The sequence below is a fragment of the Drosophila yakuba genome, chromosome 4 (assembly GCF_016746365.2).
Source record: "Drosophila yakuba strain Tai18E2 chromosome 4, Prin_Dyak_Tai18E2_2.1, whole genome shotgun sequence".
NCBI classification, from domain to species: Eukaryota; Metazoa; Arthropoda; class Insecta; order Diptera; family Drosophilidae; genus Drosophila; species Drosophila yakuba.
Window position 1 is genome coordinate 428,794 of NC_052531.2, and position 22,537 is coordinate 451,330.

A 22,537-nucleotide genomic window follows, 5' to 3' on the forward strand; every position below is an offset into this window, starting at 1 on the left:
ATTTAATTTTGTACTAACCCTTTTTCATTTTTTTTATTTCCGCTTCTTGTTCGTCAACTGCTGCACCAAGGAGCGTAAAAATTATACCAGCTTGTGAGTTTACCCCTACGGCTGTAACCACCATTTTTCCGCTTCCTTCCATAACATGCGTGCCGGATAGAACCATGGGATCCACATCTGGCCCCTTTTTGACATGATCAGATTCGCCAGTCAACGAAGATTCGTCCACCTACAGAATTAACAATAACGACCATCAACATAAATATGGTACGGAACATTTTTTAAAATTATTATCTACATACAGTTGCGAAAAAAATAATAGCAGCACCACTACGTATTTTATTCTCGATTAAATAAATTAAAACATTATTAAAATGGGACGAGGAAAGCATTGCACTTCAGATAAACGTGACATGGTCAAAAAATCAATTTCTGAAGGAAAATCACACAGAAATATTGGTCTAATCCTTCAATGCTAAAACAAAATGTTAGGAAATGCAATCACCTACAACGAGAATCCCGAAGCCCATGGTATGGGCGTGTTTCTCGTACTCGTGATGCTACCCTTTTCCGAATACTATTAACAAGACTATGACCCCAAGTAAACCAGCAGGAAAGCCAAGGATTCGTTCCAAAATAAATCTGTTCCTGTTTTGGATTGGCCGTAATCCCATAAAAATTATTAGTCAGATATGAGAAAAGGAGTTGTAGGCTCAAAGCCAACTAGCAACGAATAACTTTGGGTATAATTAGGGAGTCCTGGAGCAAAATATCCTTAAAACGGTGCCAGGACCTGGTTGATTCCATGACAAAACGTTGCAATCCTGTTACTGGTAATAAGGGATACCCAACGAAATATTAAATTAGTGGGATGGGTGTAGTATTAGTACGCAAACATTTTTAATTAGTGATTTTTTTACTATCAAGTTTAAAATTGAAAATTTATTTTAGCATAATAGCATTTTTCATGAAGTGTTGCTATTTTATTTTTGTGCCTAAATTTGTCGCTCTTAACAAAGTTCCTCATTTAAGATAAGAATAAATAAATCAATTGTAGTTATTTTTCATTTCCTAAAAAGTGAATTTAAACAACCTTTCTAAAAATGTATTTCAGCTCATTTTAAACCTTAAATTGTAGGTAGGAGACATGTTCAAAGTTTTACTGGGCAAGTGCTGCTATTTTATTTTTCGCAGCTGTATAATGCCTAATTATTTTTTTACTGATGAAATAGTCTATATCAGAGTTTTCTCTTAACTTACCTTTAAGTCGTTACTTTGAATAAGACACCCATCAGCCGGCAATAAGTCTCCATATTTAACTTGAGCGATATCGCCAACAAGAATATCACCAACTGAAATTTGGCACACCTCCCCTCCTCGGATAACTGAAAACTTGTGCTCGCCCTCTATACGATTTTGCAGACCTCGAAATTGTCTTTCTTTTGAGTAATCATTAAAAGCTGTCACTATAACTACGACAATAACAGAAATAAGAATGGCCAATCCTTCAATCCAACCATGGTGTTCTTCCTCCTCCTGTAAAACAGCTGTAAAATAAAACAACATTAAAATACAATATTTTATTACGGACCTATCTTATTAAAATTGAACTACTTACGCGCATCCTCGTCGGCGGGTTTATAAAATGATAGACCAAGCGATACTAATGCAGCTACCTCTAAAATAATAAGGGTCACATCTTGAAGAGCCTCCCAGACTAGTGTCAAAAAGGTCTTTGGTGGCTTCGGTGGTATTACATTAGAACCGAATGTTTCACGTCTATGCTCTTCGTCAGCTTTCGATCCACTTAGGCCTTATGGTAAATCAATTAAAGTTAGTCAATACTCAATGTAAAAAAAAAAAAAAAACTTACCTTCATTGGGAGATGTGTATAACTTTTTACATAATTCGTGAATGCCACCAATTTCCGCAATCTTAATTACACCCTCACGGCCACGATGCTCCATGAGCTCGCGCAGTTGTTTAAGTGAAATACCATATTGCGCCGGTCTTCCATCTATAGTGGCCATTTGTTATGGTCTTATCTGTATATGAAAATGTATAAATTCAATAGAAGCGTAACATCTGAATAGCGCAAATTAGAGTAATATATTTTTCAGAGTACTTCCCAAAGAATATTTGCAAGTTAAGAAGTTAATGTTTCCCAGATTACGTACATATGTGTATATCTTTTGCTTGCGACTTCCTGAAAGCTTTATTAATTAAAACCTTGTCAGTAATACAACGCTAGAGAATCAAGACAAATTAAGAAAATATCTGCCGCGACACCGACACTATAAGCGAACATGTGGCTCCAGCTGAAGCGTTTGGATGTATGTACATATACAGCTGCGAAAAATAAAATAGCAGCACTTGCCCAGTAAAAATTTAAACAAGTCTCCTCCAACAATTTAGGGTTTAAAATGAGCTGAAATACCCTTTTTAGATTAAACAATTCACTTTTTAGAAAATAAAAAAGAACTACAATTGATTTATTTATTTTCTTAAATGAAAAATTTTGTTAAGAACGACAAAATTAGGCGATAAATAAAATGCTTAAATTTTCAAATTTAAACTTGATGGTAAAAAAATCACTAATTACAAATGTTTGCGTGCTAAAAATTCACCCATCCCACTAATTTAATAGTTGGTTTGGTATCCCTTATTACCAGTAACAGGATCGCAATGATTTGGCATGGAATCAACCAGGTTCTGGCACCGTTCCTTCGTGTTTAATTGCTTCTACTGTGTAGTTTGGCTTATATTCGGTGTTCCTTGGGCGCCTTACATTCGATTAAGATCCATTGCCACCAAAAATAACCAACTTGCTCTCATCTGACCATAAAAAGTTCGTCCATCTTTCGCATGGCCAATTTAAATGTTCCTTGACGAACTTAATGCCCTTGGGTATGTGTCTCGCATTTAAAAGAGGGACTTTCCTTGGACTACTGCCTTTTAAACCATATTCCCTTAGACATGTGCGAACTGCTTGCACTGACGGGGATATGTTGAGTTCCTTTTTCAGTTCGGTAGGATCCTTCTTGCTCTCGGGCACTAGCATTTTGAAAAGATGGGGTTTCTCCCACGTTTTTCGAGATTCTCGTTGTAGGTGATTGGATTTCCTATTATTTTGGATTGGTCCAATCTGTGTGATTTTCCTTCAGAAATGTATTTTTTGACCATGTCACGTTTATCTGAAGTGCAATGCTTTCCTCGTCCCATTTTAATAATTTTTTTTAAGGTATGTTTGAAAAATAATGTTGGAACTAGGAATACAAATGACAAGTTTTATAACCATGTGCTTTTCATTAAAACAAACCGCCGACAAGTATTGAATATTTGAAAAAAGCGATAGTCCTGCTATTTTTGTTTTCGCCTCATTTTAGACCTTGCCGCCCAAAAGAAATTATAAAAAATAAAGGTATGGACAATTCAAATTTTTTTTTTCTTTTTTGGATGGGAAATATATCTAGCATTATGCGAAAAATCAGTATTTTGTACTATCGGTTCCGCAACGTTAATTTATTTGATCGAGAATAAAATACGTTATGGTGCTGCTATTATTTTTTTCGCAACTGTATAACTTAATAGAAATGAAAACCTTAGATAGCATTCTTTTTAATAAATAATAATGTTGATTTAGGACAACACAAATACAAAGCCAAGTCGAAGTTAGAGGTCCCATTTTAGGGCATCTTTGCTTCACTAAGTTTTGTGACTACTCGCAATATATGCTTCGCAATCAACCAAATGTGTCAATGTAATTTTTAAAAGATTTCATTTTGTAACGGTGTAAAAGTTTGTGTAGTTTGTGAAATCTCCAGAGGCACTATAATATGTTTCTTTGTACTTGCTACAAGGGCTCTGCGATGTAAAACGCAAATGCTGATTAGCAGAGAAGAAAGGTTCATTTTGGTAGTTTTGTTGAAAAATGCTGATTATGCCCAGTGGGTAGTTTCTTAGATCTACACATAAATTGATATATTTAAGTAAGCTTTATTTAAATGTACATATTAAAGAAGCCAGACAACAAAAACAAATTTTTAAATCAAGAAGAAATCTCGTTTTCTTAAAAAAAATAAACAACATTTGACATGTACTTCTTAGTATTAATATTGAACCTAGTTATTAATAGTGTTTAGCTATAGATTAAATTTTTAAAAGTGTATAGACCGTGAAGCCCAAGCCGTATACTGTAGTGATACATATGTACAAATAACGTTTGTGACGCATTTACGCGTTCAAGATAATGCAATAAATATCTAGCTGAAAGCAGATTGATCCGATACTATTTTTTTTAGGAAAGTGGTATTTTCTTACTTTTCTTATTAATGATAAGCTTCCAATCCGATTAAAGAAATGACCTAATACTTTTAAAAATCAATTCTGACCAAATTATTCTCTATTGCATACAGTTGTATTCACAAAGATATCCTAAAGAGTAGTTATAGTTAGTTATAAGTATATATAATTCATATTTTATATTATTGTAGCAAGGAATATACATTTTGATTAAACTGTTACAGAGCAAAACTGTTTATAAAATTATATTTTCAACCAAAATATTGTAGATAACGGCGATACAACGGCATATGTTATATGCTATTTGATTTTTTTAAAATGTGTAACTTTTACACTTTTTATTCTACACCCTATAATCCGTTGAAAAGACTGCGAAATATTTAGATTTTATCAAGTGGAACCAGATTAGCCAATTCGAACGACTTTACCACCACATGATAGTATAGAATTTGCGAGGACATACATATTTGGCTAGCTACATTCATCTTTAAAGTTCCTAAGATCCTTGTAAATAAGCTTCCAAAAAAATGATTCCCTTACTAAAAAAAAATGAAGACAAGGACGTAGTCAAGTTCCTCGACTATTACTTTTTACTTATCTAGTGCGATGGCAAGGAAGACAGTTTATGACATTTTGTGGGTGTGGCAATATTCTGAAAAAAAAACTTGAACAGTGTAGACGTCACTAGAATCATTTATAGTTGCCGTGATCACAGCGTTCATAAAGACGGACAAACATTTAGCAGACCTTTTCTACTCTACGACTAACGGGTATGATGAACAACATTTGTTGGGAAAAATCAAATTTTAAACATCCAAATTCGACAATTCGACGTCCAATTTCGACTTCGCAAACGCTTTTCTACGCCAATTTTTGATTATTAAAACCACTTTTTTCACAGTAACAATAACAGCAAAAATAACATCAATTTTTCTTTAACATGATTGTATAAGAACTACAATTTTATCATATGGATGAGGTGTAAACGTTTTCCATAAATAGATATTCAGATACTCATGCAATTATACGTCTGGTACCTCAATTTGAATGCACATATTTCTGTCCTAATTGACAAAAGGCGATATCATATTTAAACAAAAATCTTGCAACAATTACATCCTAGCCGGTAACTGGGCCTCCACTCTATTTTTTGCATGTGTCAAATTTATATATACACACACAAATGAAGACATGTATATAAGTATTCACATATAGATACACGATTTATAGATATTTATGTACACTATACCCCACATACCAAAAGGAAATGTATACAATGCCATAGGTTATACAGTTCCTAATGATAACATTAACATACTTAAGGTAAAAGGTTCATTATATCAATTAAATTCGAAAATATATTCGAGACTTTTACAAACGAAGTGCACGCCGCCCTACATTGTTGAACTCTTCACCTACGGAATCTTACGTCATATGTCACAAAAGCTACATACATATGTAGTACATATGCACTTGTGTTGCCCTTATTGGCAATAAAATAAAATATGCATACATACATACGTATTTACAGAAAACATTTAAGCAAATATTAATTGTACATATTAGTTATACATATATGCATCTAACTCTACGTGAGTCTATCACAAATTTCACTTTAAATTTTTTGGAGGGTGGCGTATGGTCAGAAATATACAGCATGGTATGATATCATATTATATATATTGAGTGACCGACCACATTATAATTATTCCTTTGCATACCCTTTGCCGAATCTGTTATTTTATAAAGTATCCTTGTTTTAACATACATACACAATCAGAAGGCGATTTATATGCACACGACTCAAATTAAACGCAGCAAAATATTTAATATGAATTAATGACACTGTAACGCCTTCCTTTTCAGCAATATTTATTTTTTCACAGGGAAATATATATATCGATACATCGAAAGTTCTACTATCGAACTAAGTTAGTTTTCACAAAACTGGAAAATCCGATATCAATGTATTCGCACATGGCCCTACGAAATAAGATTGCTTCCGCAGTTAATTCGCTTCACCTTTATTTTTAGTTAAGCTGGTCAATAAGCGGTGATGCCTAAATATAATTTTACACTGTACTGCGGGATAAACTAAACGACACTGGTTTTTAAAGAAATTAACTGAAAGATAGCTGTCCAGCTGTTTGTCTTGATTGTCGCATCAGCTTATCATTCGCTTGCCTATCTTACGATAATACTGCGGCGTCCACCTACCTGTGCGATAAGCAGCATAAACGTTTCTGTACACTATGGGAAAATATATTTGGTTGTCACTTCCATAATTTAATTAAAAATGTAGAAGTCAATAAATTATTTATTATTATTAATTAATATTAATGAAGTCCATACTTTTACAACCAAGATAGTTTTGAATTCAATGAATGAGTTAACAAATCCTATAGAGAAATGTTAAAGCACATATGTTCTTTTAACATTTTATATCGCTAATGTAATACACGCAAACTTTATACATAGGACGTAAAGATTAAACTTGCCTATAAAGTTGTTGTTGTAATATTTTCCTTGTAATAAGTGAATACTACTGTTACTAGACTAGACGGACTATTGCGTCTGTGTCTGCAGCACAATTTTAGGCTTAATAGTAAATATAACCCGCATTACTTAGACAATAACACCAAATTTCATATAAATTTATTACTAATAGTGAAGGAAGTGCAAGGACGGAGATATGTGAGGAACTCGACAATAGCGTTTTCTAATCGTTAATTTGTGGTAATCACTAGTATTTTCTTATATGGGTAGTATAAACAAAGATAGCGCTACTCTGTGCGACAGAGAGGAATTGATTGATCACTTATCGAAAACAGCTATAAGTAGCTAACATTTTTACGTTAATGACTTATGAACACTTAAGGATAAAGACATTTGCTATAGTCACTGATAAAGTAGAATTTCTTGAAAACGATATTTATGTATATATATATTTATATTTATATTTTATTTTTAATTTAATTTCCTGGTTTAATTTTCTCCTAAGCTTTATATATAACCGCATAGTTTTTAAAGTCACTTTTAGAAATATCAAACAAAAACACCTCTTGACGACGTTTAACTATCAAACCATATAAGTTCGGATATACATTTTTAGCAATATACATTTTATCAAAATTTATAAGACTACAAACGAGGACCTTTACAACATAATTTGTAACATAAAGTTCCTATGCTTAACTTATGCAATTCATAATCTGTGTTTGACCCAAATGTCCAACTCCAGTACATGCCCTATCTGATTCGGGTCAATATATGACGTTATTATTTATTTATCTGCTGATTGAAATTGAACTTATATATTTACTTACTTCCAATACACATCCATAGAGGAGTTATTTTTGTATTGGCTGCAGTGGAAACGTTTCGTTATTTTGTCAAAGCAGTTTATTTACGGATTTCGCTGTTACTTTAAAATTTTTATTTTATTTATTTATTTGTGCTTTATCCCTTATATATATATGTACATTTCATTAAAGCTAATGGTATAATTAGGTATTTACAGTGTTTAGCTAAGGCTTTCATCTGAAATATTTATTAATTATGTCTAGTTGACCTGTTTTAGTTTTTTGTATAACAATATTTATTATTTATTAAGGAAAACAAGGGAGAAGAAAACCTTAATTGACTTACAACTAACTTAAAAACTAAGACTTGAAACAAAGATTGTTAATATTGTATTTTTTTTTTTGTTGAACTTTTTGTACACCTGCTTTTATATGTAGGTACTTAGTGTTTGTGTAATAAGGTAAGTTCATTATTAATTTTAACAGCTTGTTTTGGCATATTTGAAGTTTTTTGATATGAGTTTGAGCACATCTACCCCAAACAGGTGACCCATACATTAATATTGGATTAAAAATTGTTTTAAAAATTATGATCTTATTGGATATTGATAATTTAGATTTACGATTTATTAGAGGGTACAGTGTGCAAATAATTTTATTAACTTTCATAATTGTGTTGTTGATGTGGTATTTAAATGTTAGTTTTTTATCAAAAATTATACCCAAATATCGAATGTTGTCAACCCATTGTATTGGAGAGTCTAGTATTCGCAACTGTCTATCAGGAAGATAACGAGGTTTCCTTCTTTTTGTAAAAAATATAGCATTCGTTTTATTAGGGTTAATTTTAATTTTCCATTTTTTATGTTACTTTAAAATAAGTGGGTATACACTGATTTTAGTTTTAGTGCAATCGATGTATCGATATTTTACTGGATATATTTCACCTCTAATAAGTAAGTGCGTGTAGTGCAGGGCTCTGTTCGGCATTAAATTTTGTTAATTCTTAAATATATTTCTGGTTTGAACATTTAATTAAAAATTTGGTGTACAGCATTTAAATATGTACTTCATATGAATAATTACGCAACTATCAAAAATATTCCAAGATAAATTGGTTCATATGTTAAAGATTGCGCGTAGACCTAATCAAACATAGGGAAGCGTCTTCTTCCAGCATTGCCAGGCAAAAACAAATTGTTAAGTATATAGAGTATTTCATGTCTTTGGTGTATTTAGTATTTTGAAATTAAAGAAAAAAGCAAAAGTACCCAACCAGTTGGTATATTCATACTCTTTCAGATGTTAGCATACATTTGTACCAGCTTGTTTTCCTATTAGAGTAGTGTGCAAACCTTTTTTAGACGAGTATAGTTAAATTTTATATACTCGATCTATATCGAGTAAAAAGTATACGATCTATTACTTGACTTCTTAATTCAAACTGTATTTTGAGGACAAGCAGTTGAACTGTACAAGTAATAGTTGTGGGGTTTAAAATTTTGCCCGGATACTTTCCGAATTCTAAATGCTCAGAACTAAATGTGTGTTTTTAAAGGTCTAATAATTTTAAATTTGTAATTTCGCAGATGAACTTCCGTGAAAGGAAATGCAGACCTAACTTGTAACTGTATAGAATAATCCAGTTATAAATATTTTCAAAACGATACATTTCTGGCCATAATATGGAAGGCTCAGACTTTGTGGGTCCATCTTTTCCTTCAGGAGAACGAATATCAGCATCTGATCTAAATTCGGAGCATATTCTTCAAGCCGAAAATAATAGCTTTGCTAATCGAGTTTCTATGGATATAGATGTCCCTGATGAACACCAAATGGACAGCAATTTAACCGGGTTTCGATGGAAGCGCGTTCTTAACCCAACCGGTCCGCAGCCCCGCCCGAGACATGGACACCGTGCGATAAATATCAAAGAGCTCATGGTCGTCTTTGGCGGCGGAAACGAAGGAATTGTTGACGAATTGCACGTCTATAATACTGGTAAATAAATTAGGACTAAGGCTGTCTGGTTATATGTATGCAGAATCGAATTCGGTTAACCGAAGTTCTTAAAATTTGAACAGTATATCAACAGAGTATGCATTGTAAGGATTGCATGTGTGAAATCTTAATAAAAACATACATTTAGGTAAGAGTTAAATGATTTTTTAAAAGGTTTTAAAGAAATATAACACTTTTTTTAGTGTAAAGAGTAAAGAATTTAAGGAAAAATAAATAATTTAAAATTTATAACATTTCTATATAAAAGCTCTACCTTCACTTTTATATTGAACATCCACCTTAATTTGCTAAAAAAAATTCTTTATATTTGGTTTTTTCGTTATAATATATCGAAATAACAAACCTTTAACATAGAAAAAATAGGCGAAAGCATGTTAGACTGATACGAAAAATGTAACAGAAATCTTATATAATTTAAATGGGTAATACAAATTTGGGCGTGGAAGTTTTGAGCTTTTTGTGGGCATGGCGAAAAAAATTGGCATACCGATATAATTTGGCATTGTAGGCGTGGCAGTTTTAAGCGTTTTGTGGGAGTCAACATTAACTGTCTCTGAAATCTGCATTTCTAATCTCGACGTTCTTACGGATGGATATGGCCAAATCGACTCGCCTATTGATCTTGATTAAGAATATATTTACTTATTAGGGTTGGAAATGCTTCATTCTACCTGTTGAGTACCTTTTAACGAATTTAGTATACTTTTTTATTCTACGAGTTACACATTACCCAGGTAGAAGTCTAATTGTTCAATCAATCTAGCAAAAAATGGTGGCTGACACAACCGGGCATACTAAAAATGTGTGTTGCAGGTTTTCCACCCCAAACATGTATATATAATCTTAGTATAGGAGCCCTGACCATAACGGCCTGTCCTTTCAGCTATTTAATTAGCCCCTAATTCTTAAGAAATCAAATAACTTGTGCATTTTAAACTTAAAGTTATCTATTTGGACGTATTTGTTCATATATTTTTCTTATTTAATTGAAGTTACTAATCAGTGGTACGTCCCAGTGCTAAAAGGAGATGTACCGAACGGATGCGCTGCCTATGGATTTGTTGTGGAGGGTACTCGCATGTTTGTTTTTGGGGGAATGATCGAATACGGAAAATATTCAAACGAGCTCTATGAGCTACAGGCAACTAAATGGGAATGGAGAAAAATGTACCCAGAGTCACCGGACAGTGGGATGTCACCGTGCCCTCGCTTAGGTCACAGTTTTACAATGGTTGGTGAAAAAATATTTCTTTTTGGCGGACTAGCAAATGAATCAGACGACCCAAAAAATAATATTCCAAAGTAAGTAATATGTTTTCCAAAGAAGGATTAAGTCATGCATTTTTAATATGTTATCTAGATACTTAAACGACTTGTACATACTGGATACTCGAGGAGTTCACAGTCATAACGGAAAGTGGATAGTACCTAAAACATATGGGGATAGTCCTCCACCACGAGAGTCACACACAGGCATTTCGTTTGCTACTAAAAGCAACGGGAATTTAAATCTTTTGATTTATGGTGGAATGAGTGGTTGCCGCTTGGGAGATTTATGGTTGTTAGAAACAGGTAAGACAATGAGATTTTTTATGAGGTTTTTTAATATGTTTATACATTATTTAAAGACTCGATGACGTGGTCGAAGCCGAGAACTTCAGGGGAGGCGCCGTTACCGCGCTCGTTGCACAGTTCTACAATGATTGGCAACAAAATGTATGTGTTTGGTGGTTGGGTTCCCTTGGTAATTAATGATTCAAAATCGACAACAGAGCGTGAATGGAAATGTACAAACACTCTTGCAGTCCTTGACTTAGGTAAATATATTTGTTATACCATAACCATTTAATTACAAAAGGTATACAATTTTGATATTTATCCAAGATTTAGCGATAAAGTTTTTGCTTTTAATTCGAAGTATGTAGCTATGCTTCCCTAAATTATGGTCGGAAAAATAACGGACATTTAATTTGGTATCGTAAGTGTAAACTAAATTATGTGCCAGAGCAAGGCCGATTTAGCACTGTTTTACTTAATTATTGTAAGTGTTCATAGTGAGGAGTCTTTCTGGCGACAAATCAGACACCTGTATCGAAGTGTATGCAGATTTCTTAAAAAATAAATATTTTAAACTAAACTAACCAATCTAAATGATTAATTTCAGAAACAATGACATGGGACAATGTGACATTAGACACTGTAGAGGAAAATGTTCCGCGTGCTCGTGCTGGCCACTGTGCAGTTGGTATTCAAAGTCGTCTATATGTGTGGTCAGGTCGTGATGGCTACCGCAAAGCGTGGAACAACCAGGTTAGGGTGAGACACTTTATTTCTGAACAAACTTTTTACCTATTATTACATTAAAGATTTCCGAATATTTGCCAAAATAGTGTCGTAGATTGAACTTTTGTGTTTTTCCATTTCTAACTTGGAAATAGCTTTAAAGTTTGTCTTTATTTTTAACTTATATCTTTCACATAACCTGTATGCGTTTTTTACGTACGTATATACAAAAATATTACCTTTACAGGTTTGCTGCAAAGACCTGTGGTACTTAGAAGTCTCCAAGCCCCTGTATGCAGTAAAAGTCGCGCTAGTCCGCGCTTCTACTCACGCCTTGGAGCTCTCGTGGACGGCGACAACTTTTGCAGGCGCCTACGTTTTGCAAATCCAAAAAATTGAGCAGCCACTAACTACAAGCTCGAAACCGTCAAGCAACAATATTGTTCAACAGGGAACCACGACATCTGCTGAAACTTCTGGAATAAATGTTTCAACAAACAGCTCTGGGAGTGCTTTGGCTCTTGGAGTCGAAGCGACATCTGCAATCTTAAAACTAGAAAAGGAATCTTTGCAACTGACTGGGTGCCAACCAGAATCAAATGTTCAATCATCTGTAAATGACTTGTTGCAACCAATTTCGCCACCTTCATCGCCAACGTCACGTACTGTTAAGAAGACGCTTTCATCAAGGGATGGAACTACCTTTAACCTATCAACATCGGTCGCTTCAGTACAGCCTCAAATATCTGTAATCAGTAGTACAGCCGTAGTAACAGGTAACAACACAGCGTCCACAAGTGGCGCCATTAATAGTATATTGCAACAGTTTCGGCCAGCTGTTACCGCTGTTAGAACGTCCACTACTGCTACGGTATCAATTGCTACCAGCACGGCTGACACTTTATCTGTGCGAGTGCCAAGTACGACGTCGGCAAACGTTGTTCTTAGCTCCTCTAGTAATGCTTTGCGTATTGTCCCAAGCGTATCTGCATCGCAATCACTACGCCTATCTTCTTCTCAAGCGAGTGGCAGCAACTGCCGAAGCAGCTCTGTCAATGTATTAAAAACAGCTCTTCCAAGCGTCGCCGTGCAATCTCAGTCTGCATTATCGGCCACAACCTCCATTGGTGGAAAACAGTACTTCATTCAAAAGCCGCTCACACTTGCTCCAAATGTTCAGCTCCAATTTGTTAAGACCAGTGGTGGAATGACTGTTCAAACTCTTCCAAAGGTCAACTTTACTGCTTCAAAAGGAACGCCCACACATGGCATTTCAATTACAAACCCACAGTTGGCGTCTGGTACCACCCAAGTTCAGGTAAGCACGATGAGAATCGTAAACAAAGTCGAAACTACATATATATACAATTTATAAATTATATAAATACTGTTCAATCAAGTAAGATACACGTAACTACAATTAATGTTACCTGAATCCGTGTTTATAAAAGCTTACCGACAAGTTGGTCTGATTGAGATCAGGTATGACCACAAAATAAAACAAGAGAGAACGCTATATTCGAGTTCCTTGACTATCAGATACCCTTACTCATCTAGTAGGAGTGCGAGAGAGAAATTTAAACATTATTCTTTTATACCGATATCGATTCAGCAAACGAAAGTAAATTGTCGTTAGTTTTTTTCCGATTATTTCTATAAACAACGTATGGACAGAGAGAGAGAGAGAGAGAGAGAGAGAGTGATAACAGACGGGCATGGCTATATCCTGTTAATACTTATCAAATATATACTACGTCTTCTTTAATGCGGGGTTTGATTGCTATGATCTGAGGTAGTTTTACTATTTTAGCTGGTAAAACTAAATAAAAAATTTGTTCCATTTTTTGTATTGGATGGTACGATCCACGAGACCCATCAGTTCCAGTTTAATTTTCGTGCAAAGGCGCTTCGTTACAACGGACTGTCGTCTTTAGTATATCACTCGTAGTACAAGGGTTTTTCATCTTACTTATAAGACAGTGACATATTATCAATTTGTGCAGATGATATAAAATAAATTTTAATTCCATTTATGTTTTACACGTAATTCTGGCCTTTCGCATTCTTTCAATGTTCTTTAATTTCTGCATTTCAATTTTTTCTTTCCAACGTTTGCAATTAAATTTGCCTTAATTCATCTAAATTAAATAAAAGTTTAACGAAAAAAAAATAAAAAAATGTTTACTTACCATGTGGCACGCAACTCATTTTAAATTTTTTTTAAAAAACTACGATTTGCGTATATTTAACAAAAATATATTTCATTAAATATGATGTCCCAATATATGTTTGGACACAAGATGTTCTTTTTCGATGTCTCACGCGAGTTTTATAGAAACTGATAAGCCCACGAGAAATTTACCGTAACTACCTATCGCATCGTTTCTTTCTTATTTTTTAAATATTCTTTAACTATATACCTAGATGCAAAATAGGGATCTTTAATAAGAAGAATCAAATCAAAACGTACCCTATTAATGTATTAAACAGAACTTTTGAACTTTTCAAAATGTGTTATTAAATGTCAAAAATGTGTTATTAAATGTCAAAAATGCTTATATTACTTAAATTTACTTTATTTTTTATCCATAAAAGTGAAAAAACCCATTTTTATAGACTTTGAAATTTTTGGCGGCGGTTGTACTTTCTGGAGAATTGCCCATATGTTAAAATGTCGAGTTTTAAATTTCCCCCATTGCCTCCAAATATCTTTGTTCTTTCTGAGGTTCAGTGAATCAGCGATAATAAAACTCTAAATGAGTATTAAGATTTCTTTCGGTATTTGAAGCAAAGTGGTCGTTCCTATTGTGCATGTATGAAGAATTTGATGAAATGCCTTCATTCATTACAAATTCTGTCAATAATAACAAGTGGTCCTAGCTCTCCTTCAAGGATCTGATGTTCACAACTTTTTTTTTTCATTTTTCTCCGGTTCTGGCAAGCTCGTATTGTGTTTTAATTACAAAAACGTAGTATTAAGTTCAGTCAAAGTCAAGTATGTATTGTATTGTCAAGTATATTCTATTTATTCCATAACTATTATTATTATTATTATTATTATTATAATATTATTATTATTCTCTTTTATTTTAACTGATTCTCAATCGGTATCGTCGGTATACCACGTGTATCGCAAAGGAGAATAACCCTTAAACAGTGCTCCTCACACTAACAATATGTTCATTATTTAGCTACTTCTTGTCTAAATAAGAAAAAAAAGTTATAGCAACAATCGTTGCCGATATTAGATGTAGGCAAAACCGTTAAATATATAAAATTACCAAAGTGCAATGTGCAACATACAAAAAAACATCGTATATGGCAACAGAGCTGAAACCATTCCAATAATTTATCTGAGTACATTAATAGCGAACAATAAAATTTTGACATTTTCGGGCATATTGATAGAAATAGGTAGTCGAGTTCCCCGACAATCTGATGGCCGTTACTCAGCTAGTGAAAGTGCGAAGGAGTGGGCATGACAAATCAAGAGAAATTTACAAGACTAACAAAAATGTGAAAAAATATCAAAATATTTTGTAAAAGTGGCAGTACTGGGCGGTTTGTGGACGTTAGGGTGGGCCTAGCATCATGGGTTAACAAACTTGCACTACGTCTATGTCTCTGGAGTCTGCATGCTGAATCTGAACTAGCTTTTATAATTCCTGAGATCCCGACGTTTATACGGACGGACATGTCTAAATCGACTCGGCTATTCCTGATCAATAATTTATATACTTTATATGGTCGGAAACGCTTCTTTCTGCCTGTTACCTACTTACCTACATACTATTTTTTGCTGCAATAAAATTCAGCATTCATAATAATGTCTATAATGTTTCTTTGTGATTTCATTGTGTAGTGCGGTCTGAATGACTACAAAACAACCAGGAATAATTTAGAAAAAAGTTTCATTAACCGTGTTTACATTTCTTATTTTCCAGGGATCGACTTTGCCCGGAAATCAACTTCAAAAACCCATTGTGTCTGGAAACGTTCTAAAACTTGTATCGCCACATACGATGGCCAGTGGTAAATTAATTATGAAGAATTCAAACATCTTACAGATGGGCAAGGTAACGCCAAACGTTATGGGTGGAAAACCAGCATTTGTCATAACTAACAAACAAGGTACGCCATTGGGAAACCAACAGATCATTATTGTAACCACTGGAGGCAGCGTGCGATCCGTTCCAGCTAGCACGGTTATGACAAGTGCTGGTGGCTCTGCATCAGGGACAAATATTGTAAGTATAGTAAGCTCAACGTCGACCACGCCAAGCCCGCTGCAGGCATTAAGTGGACAAAAAACTTTAATATCCAACCAAAGTGGAGTTAAGATGGTGCGAAATATATCATCGGTACAAGCATCATCTTCAATGGCTTTTGGGCAAAAACAAAGTAACACTCCCATTCACCAAAAAACGGCATTGTATATAGGAGGCAAAGCTGTTACTGTTATGAGCACTAATGCAAGTATGGCGGCTTCTGGAAACGTCTCAAATAAACTTATGGTAGTATCAGGAACAAGCTCGAATAATTCTCCTTCTACTACAACGGCGTTGAGTGCCAGAAAAAGCTTTGTTTTCAATGCCGGAGGTAGCCCACGAGCCGTCACTTTAGCTACTAAAAGTGTTAATGCAAAATTTATACAACAAGCACAATCAGTAACGGAAACTAATAATCATTCAGTCGAAACTTCGAAAGATACCGATCCAATGGATGATATTATAGAGCAGTTGGATGGAGCTGGCGATCTGCTAAAGGTTTCCGAAACTGAAGCTCAGCCTGGATCAGAGGAGAATGATGATAATGGTGAAAACGCCACGTGTTCATCTGCCTCTGGTTCCCTATGTATCGGAGGTGAGGAGACAGGGCCATCGAGAGCTCAATACCCTACAGTAGCGGAACAGCCGGTTGATATTATTGAAGATGTCTCCGGTGTGAGCAGCTCAACTGATGTTAACAGAACTGCAATCGTAAGTGGTGATACAATAGAATCGCTTAAGATATCGGAAAAGGAAAACGGTGATGTGGAATCTAAGGTACGTCCATATGCATACTTAACTCAAAATTATTCATTGCTAGTTTGTTTGCACAAACTTGGAAATATTGTAATTTTTTCCGCTTTCTTATATTCATTTACTTATGCTTGCTATGTACATTTATTGTAAACATGGGCATGCTTAATTTAATGAATATTTTTAATCAATTATATGATTGTTTGTAATAAAGAAGGGCAAACAATGAAATGTTTAATTCTTACAGGATTATGCATATATACAGTATGTTTGTGTATGTATCATAATCACTCATTACTGTTTTGATAATATAAATAAATAGATATATATTCTGATAGCGTATTGTAAGACATATCCTAGATTATATCTGTGTATTTAAAAAAAGTGACAAAAAGAAAAGGTTTCCATTTTAAGGTACCTATTTCTCAAAATAAAATGTCTGATCGTAATTTAGCTAATCATCCCATCGATGTAATAATGTCGTTTTACGTATTGTATTGTTACGTACCAACAGTAAATTATTTGAAGCCGTTTTAAAACAAGAGAAAACGCTATAGTCGATTTCCTTTAATACCATATATCAGTGCTACGCAGAAATTTTAACGTTTCTGTTATAGATCAAATGTAAGGACAAATATTATTAATTTAAAACATATTTTAAAAGTGTGGGCGTGACTGAAATTGGCAAGACAAAAAGTAATATAAAAACAAGAGAGAACGCGATAGTCGAGTTCCCCGACTATCTGATACCCGTTACGCAACGTGAAAAAATTTTAGAACATTTTTCAAAAGTGTGGGCGTGGCAGCTTTGGGCGGTTTGTGAGCGTTAGAGTGGGCGTGGCCAAAAGTTGTTTTTGGCAAATCGATAGAAATTTACAGACTAATACAAAAATGAAAAAATATCAAAACATTTTCCAAAAGTGTGGGCGTGCCATTTTTGGGCAGTTTGTGGGCGTTAGAGTGGGCAACATGAATCTTGCGCTGCGTCTATGTCTCTGGAGTCTGTATGCCGAATCTCAACTTTCTAGCTTTTGTAGTTCCTGAGATCTCAGCGTTCATACAGACGGACAGACAGACGGACAGACAGATGGACAGACAGATGGACAGACGGACATGGCCAGATCGACTCGGCAATTGATCCTGATCAAGAATATATATACTTTATATGGTCGGGAACGCTTCCTTCTGCCTGTTACATACTTTTCAACGAATCTAGTATACCCTTTTACTCAACGAGTAACGGGTATAAAAAGTAATATAAAGTAGTATTAAAAAGTATCGAGGTGACAGTTGTTTGGTTGTCAATCTTCTGAACCGCTTCTGAAAAGTCAGCTTGCGCGGCAGCGTCCGAAAACGTATTATCAAGCCAAGTTTTTGCATCAACTGTATTTTTCCCTTCAAAAAGCAGTATTTTATCAATACGTAAGATTCTTGTTTATTTATTTTCTTTACAATAACAAAAGTAGCTAGCTTCAGTCTAAATGCTATAATACACAAACTAATGAAACGACAGCTGACAAATTTATACACGTGCATTTTAAGGGTTAGGGCTTACAAAGAACCATATGGACTTAATTTAATAATATTACAGCCTACTATGGTAGGCTGGGTAGACTTATTAATTGAATTATATTCTATATTCGGAAATGCTGTATTTAGCTGATAAATACTTTTCAACGAAAATAGTATACTCTAAAGTCCAAGAGACTAACTAAACCGTACAAACATTTGTATTTAGCTTATTTTTTAAAATGAATTTCCAAACAAAAAAAAAAGTATTGAAAGTACAAATTTCTCGACTATTAGATTCCCGTTAATCAGCTAATAGGAGTGCAAAGGAGATACAACCTGGGGGCGGTTAAATTGGTTAGATTTATAATTTCTGATTCTGGTCATCAGACATTATAGATTCGAAAAACAGGAGAATAGTCTTATAGGTCTTTACGATAAAGAAACTAAATGGTCCTTTCCTGCCTTTGTTATCATTTCTATGATCGATTTTTTTAATTCCTTTGAAAAGTACCCGAGTTTTGTGATAGCGTTAAAGAGCAGAAAAATAGAGCATATTTAAGCTTATTATTATATCACATCCTTGGGATTTCTTCGGATTAAGTTGATTCTTTATAATTTTTTCTCACAATTTTTGGCACAGTTTCCGCACTTTCTGGTACTGAGACCGCTTTTATTTATCGTTCGATCGATTTGCCTATATTTCTTGCAATTTTGGCCAACATGTTTTTGACACGTCAGCACATGTGCGGCAGGAAGAAATTAGTTTTATATGCGTCAGTTATATAATATGGACTGTTATACAGTCTGTTATACCTGTCGTATGGAAAAGTTTTTGATTGTATGAAGTATATATATTGTTGGGTCTCGCAGCTGCCAGAAATTCCTAAATTTGTTATTTGTAAACTTGCCAACTTTGGAGACACATGTCAACAGCATTATCTTTGTTATCTATGCAGATCAACTGAATGAGCATCTAAGCCCTTCCCTCTCGCGCTCTATATTTTTTAATAATCTCGCACCTACACCTTTGGCTTAGCGTTATACTGTTCGCCTTGCAATAAAGTCGCATTGCATTCAATTCAATCGTACCCCAAGCAAGCACATCGCCGCCAAATTTATCAAAGAAAAATAAATTAATTCGCTTAAATTCGCTACCATAAAAATCGTCTTTCATTTTGCAAAAAGGCTAATAAAAAGGCTTATTAGCTCCACATTTTCTATATAGACACTTGTTACATTATCGGCATATCGTCGTTAACCTTGAAAAATTTTGTTTTTTACTCACTTAAATATACATTTTATATAGGGTAAAAAGACACCACCTACCGATGATTGTCATCAGCCGACAACTTCGGAGACGGAGGCGGCCACTATCCTAACCACAATTAAGTCTGCTGAGGCTGTAGTGTTGGAAACTACGGAAATAAGCAAAGACCATACTGGATGTTCTAAAGGTAGTTCGAAACAAAATCAAGATGAAAATAAAAAGTTTAAACAGCGGCAAGAATCTTCACCGTCACAAAATATACGCCAATTCCAAAATGGTTTGTTTATTTTTGGAAAACGTTTTATAAGTTAAAAAAGTTTTAAATATATTATACATTTATATAGTCGATGGTTCACAATTAGAGGCTCTTGCTTCCGCGGCATTGCTGCAAGCTGCAACATCAGACGCCACAGCATTGGCTTTCAAAGAATTCATAGAACGACCGGACAGCGAAACAAATAGCAAAAGTAGCAACATTGCTGAGATTCAACAAAAAAAAGTATGTCAAACTATATATTACCTACCTATCATTAGAAGCAAAGCTTTTTTTCTTTGTATATAAAAAAATTGTTTCATTATATTACATTTTAAAAATTGCAGTTTTGCAAAATATGGATTATGAATTTATATTTTACAGGTTCAATCCACATTAGCGGTCGTAGTTCCAAACACCGCCCAAAACGAGAACCAAAAATGGCACACTGTAGGTGTGTTTAAGGACCTTTCGCACACAGTCACCAGCTATGTTGATTCGAATTGTTTTAGTGACTCCCTTCTTGACGGAATAGATGTGGATAATCTTCCAGATTTTAGCAAGTTTCCACGCACCAATTTGGATCCTGGAACGGCTTATCGTTTTCGACTCAGTGCTATTAATTCTTGTGGACGAGGAGAATGGGGAGAGGTTTGTAATTATTTTATTTTATTCAAGATATTTAAAACATATAAAAAAAGTATATGTTGCTTTATGAATTTAATAGTCATATACATTCGTGGTAGTGTTTTAAAATAATTTAAAAGTACGTAAAAAAGTACGTGAAGAGAACTTTTCTACCATATAAGCAAATATATTCTTGATCAAGATCACTAGGCGATTCCGTCTGGCCAGGTCTGTCTGTCCGCATGAATTATGGAAACTATAAGAGCATAAAAGTTAGGACTAAGAATCCAGTAAGCAAACAAAAGATTGACACCCTTTCCAACGTTTACATCTATCAACATGATGTCATGCCCATTATTATTCGATTTCTTTAATTTTATTATCTAAATTATCTAAATTGTTATAGTCGAAAAATTGGCAAGCCAACAAGAGTGGGGTATGCCAATTTAAGGCATACAGAAAAAAGTAAAATAAAAAAGTATACATTTTTTAAAAGTTTGGGCGTGGGTAGCTTTGGGCGGTTTGTGCTCGTTATAGAGAACTTGGCAACATCAGAACAAACTTAGACTGCGTCTATGCCTCTGGAATCTGCATGCCCAACTTCCATTTTCTGCCATTTATGGTTCCTAAGATCTTGACTTTCATACGGACGGACATAGCTAGATCGAGTCGTGTAGTGATCCTGATTTAAAAAATATATATATAGCATTGCATAGGGTCGACAGCATTACTATACGAGTATACAAATGTACTAAATTTCCTATATATTGCATATGTTTCCGTATCTTCAGATATCCAGTTTTAAAACCTGTTTACCGGGCTTTCCGGGTGCCCCCTCAGCTATTAAAATTTCAAAGGATGTCAAGGAGGGCGCTCACTTGACGTGGGAACCACCACCTGCTCAAAAAACTAAGGAGATAATTGAATATTCAGTATACCTTGCAGTTAAGCCGACTGCCAAGGATAAGGCGTTGTCCACTCCGCAATTGGCTTTTGTGCGGGTTTATGTCGGTGCGGCAAATCAATGCACAGTGCCGAACGCTTCCCTATCCAATGCACATGTGGATTGCTCAAATAAACCAGCAATTATATTCCGGATTGCTGCTCGGAATCAAAAGGGCTACGGACCTGCCACTCAAGTTAGATGGCTGCAGGGTAGGGTTTTGATTAAATTTAATTAGATTTGATTGTTAAGTTTTAAGTTATTGATTTTTGAAATGTTTTTTTACAGATCCCGCGGCAACGAAACAGCAAGCTCCCACAGTTACGCCAAATCTAAAGCGTGGACAAGAAAAAACAACTATTGGGAGCAGCAACATAGCAAACACCTTCTGTTCACCACACAAGCGTGGCCGCAACGGATTGCATGATTGACATACCGATTAGTAGCATATTCACTCAAATATACGCAGAGAAATTATGGCTTAAATGTAAAGCTTGTTATTAGCTTTGACGTTATTACAGCTTCCAATAGACTCTACGCTGAATTCAAAATGATTAAAACGATACTTGAATATTATTAATTGCGAATAATGCTGTTTTATAAGAGACTACTAAGTATGTATGATGCATGTACATTAAGCCAGTTTAGTTTGCTTAAATGCTGAAAATATTAAATTGATATTGACAATTTTTTGCAAATTTTGCATCAAACTGAACATTTTATAATTAAGTTGTAGCAGTGTAAAATATGATATATTTACCATGTAAAAAACGCGATTGTTTACTGGTAAATAAATAATATATAATATTTTCCTTATGTTGAACTCTACGACTCCCATTTTCAAAAATACCACTCTAGTGTAAATGCTAAACTTCGGTAAAATAAAAATTAGTTTAAAAAAAATGTAATTATATCGAATAATAATACTTTTGAAATAAAAACTAGAGAGAATTTCAACAGATCTAGACGTTTGAACAGATGGATATACGGAGACTATTTGGAATT

At 34.4% G+C, this 22,537-nt stretch overlaps 2 protein-coding genes across 19 annotated transcripts in view; one reads left to right on the forward strand and one right to left on the reverse strand.

Annotated features, from left to right (window-relative positions):
* LOC6523721 (plasma membrane calcium-transporting ATPase 1) overlaps nucleotides 1-6,221 on the reverse strand; it is a 40,572-nt gene extending 34,351 nt beyond the window's left edge. For 10 of the 15 annotated variants that reach the window (XR_005561951.2, XR_006245266.1, XM_043207220.1 and 7 more), the window contains exons 1-5: nucleotides 6,024-6,178; nucleotides 1,874-2,045; nucleotides 1,619-1,813; nucleotides 1,261-1,547; nucleotides 19-229 (exon numbers count right to left, since the gene is read on the reverse strand). Coding sequence is in view for 13 of the 15 variants with exons in the window: in XM_043207220.1 (XP_043063155.1) it covers nucleotides 19-229; nucleotides 1,261-1,547; nucleotides 1,619-1,813; nucleotides 1,874-2,030 (850 nt within the window). In the remaining 2 variants the exon portion in view is untranslated. Of the gene's footprint in view, nucleotides 1-18; nucleotides 230-1,260; nucleotides 1,548-1,618; nucleotides 1,814-1,873; nucleotides 2,046-6,023 lie in introns of all 15 variants that reach the window. The other 5 variants (XM_039377134.2, XM_015191328.3, XM_039377131.2 and 2 more) reach the window with 3 other exon arrangements.
* A 2,323-nt stretch (nucleotides 6,222-8,544) lies between these two features.
* LOC6523722 (host cell factor) lies at nucleotides 8,545-22,493 on the forward strand. 4 transcript variants are annotated; one of them, XM_015191330.3, is made up of 13 exons: nucleotides 8,545-8,560; nucleotides 9,194-9,605; nucleotides 10,619-10,928; nucleotides 10,987-11,198; nucleotides 11,255-11,443; nucleotides 11,791-11,942; nucleotides 12,157-13,227; nucleotides 15,854-16,954; nucleotides 19,749-19,986; nucleotides 20,054-20,208; nucleotides 20,347-20,613; nucleotides 21,381-21,744; nucleotides 21,821-22,493. In XM_015191330.3, the coding sequence occupies exons 2-13, from the start codon at nucleotides 9,290-9,292 to the stop codon at nucleotides 21,961-21,963; spliced, it is 4,518 nt and encodes a 1,505-aa protein (XP_015046816.1). In that variant the 5' UTR covers nucleotides 8,545-8,560; nucleotides 9,194-9,289; the 3' UTR covers nucleotides 21,964-22,493. The 4 variants fall into 4 exon arrangements, with proteins under 4 accessions (XP_015046816.1, XP_015046815.1, XP_002099597.1 ...); XM_015191329.3 differs by lacking the exon at nucleotides 8,545-8,560 and adding an exon at nucleotides 8,588-8,803; XM_002099561.4 differs by lacking the exon at nucleotides 8,545-8,560 and adding an exon at nucleotides 8,589-8,803 and having other exon boundaries at nucleotides 11,791-11,936.
* Nucleotides 22,494-22,537: the final 44 nt, after the last annotated feature.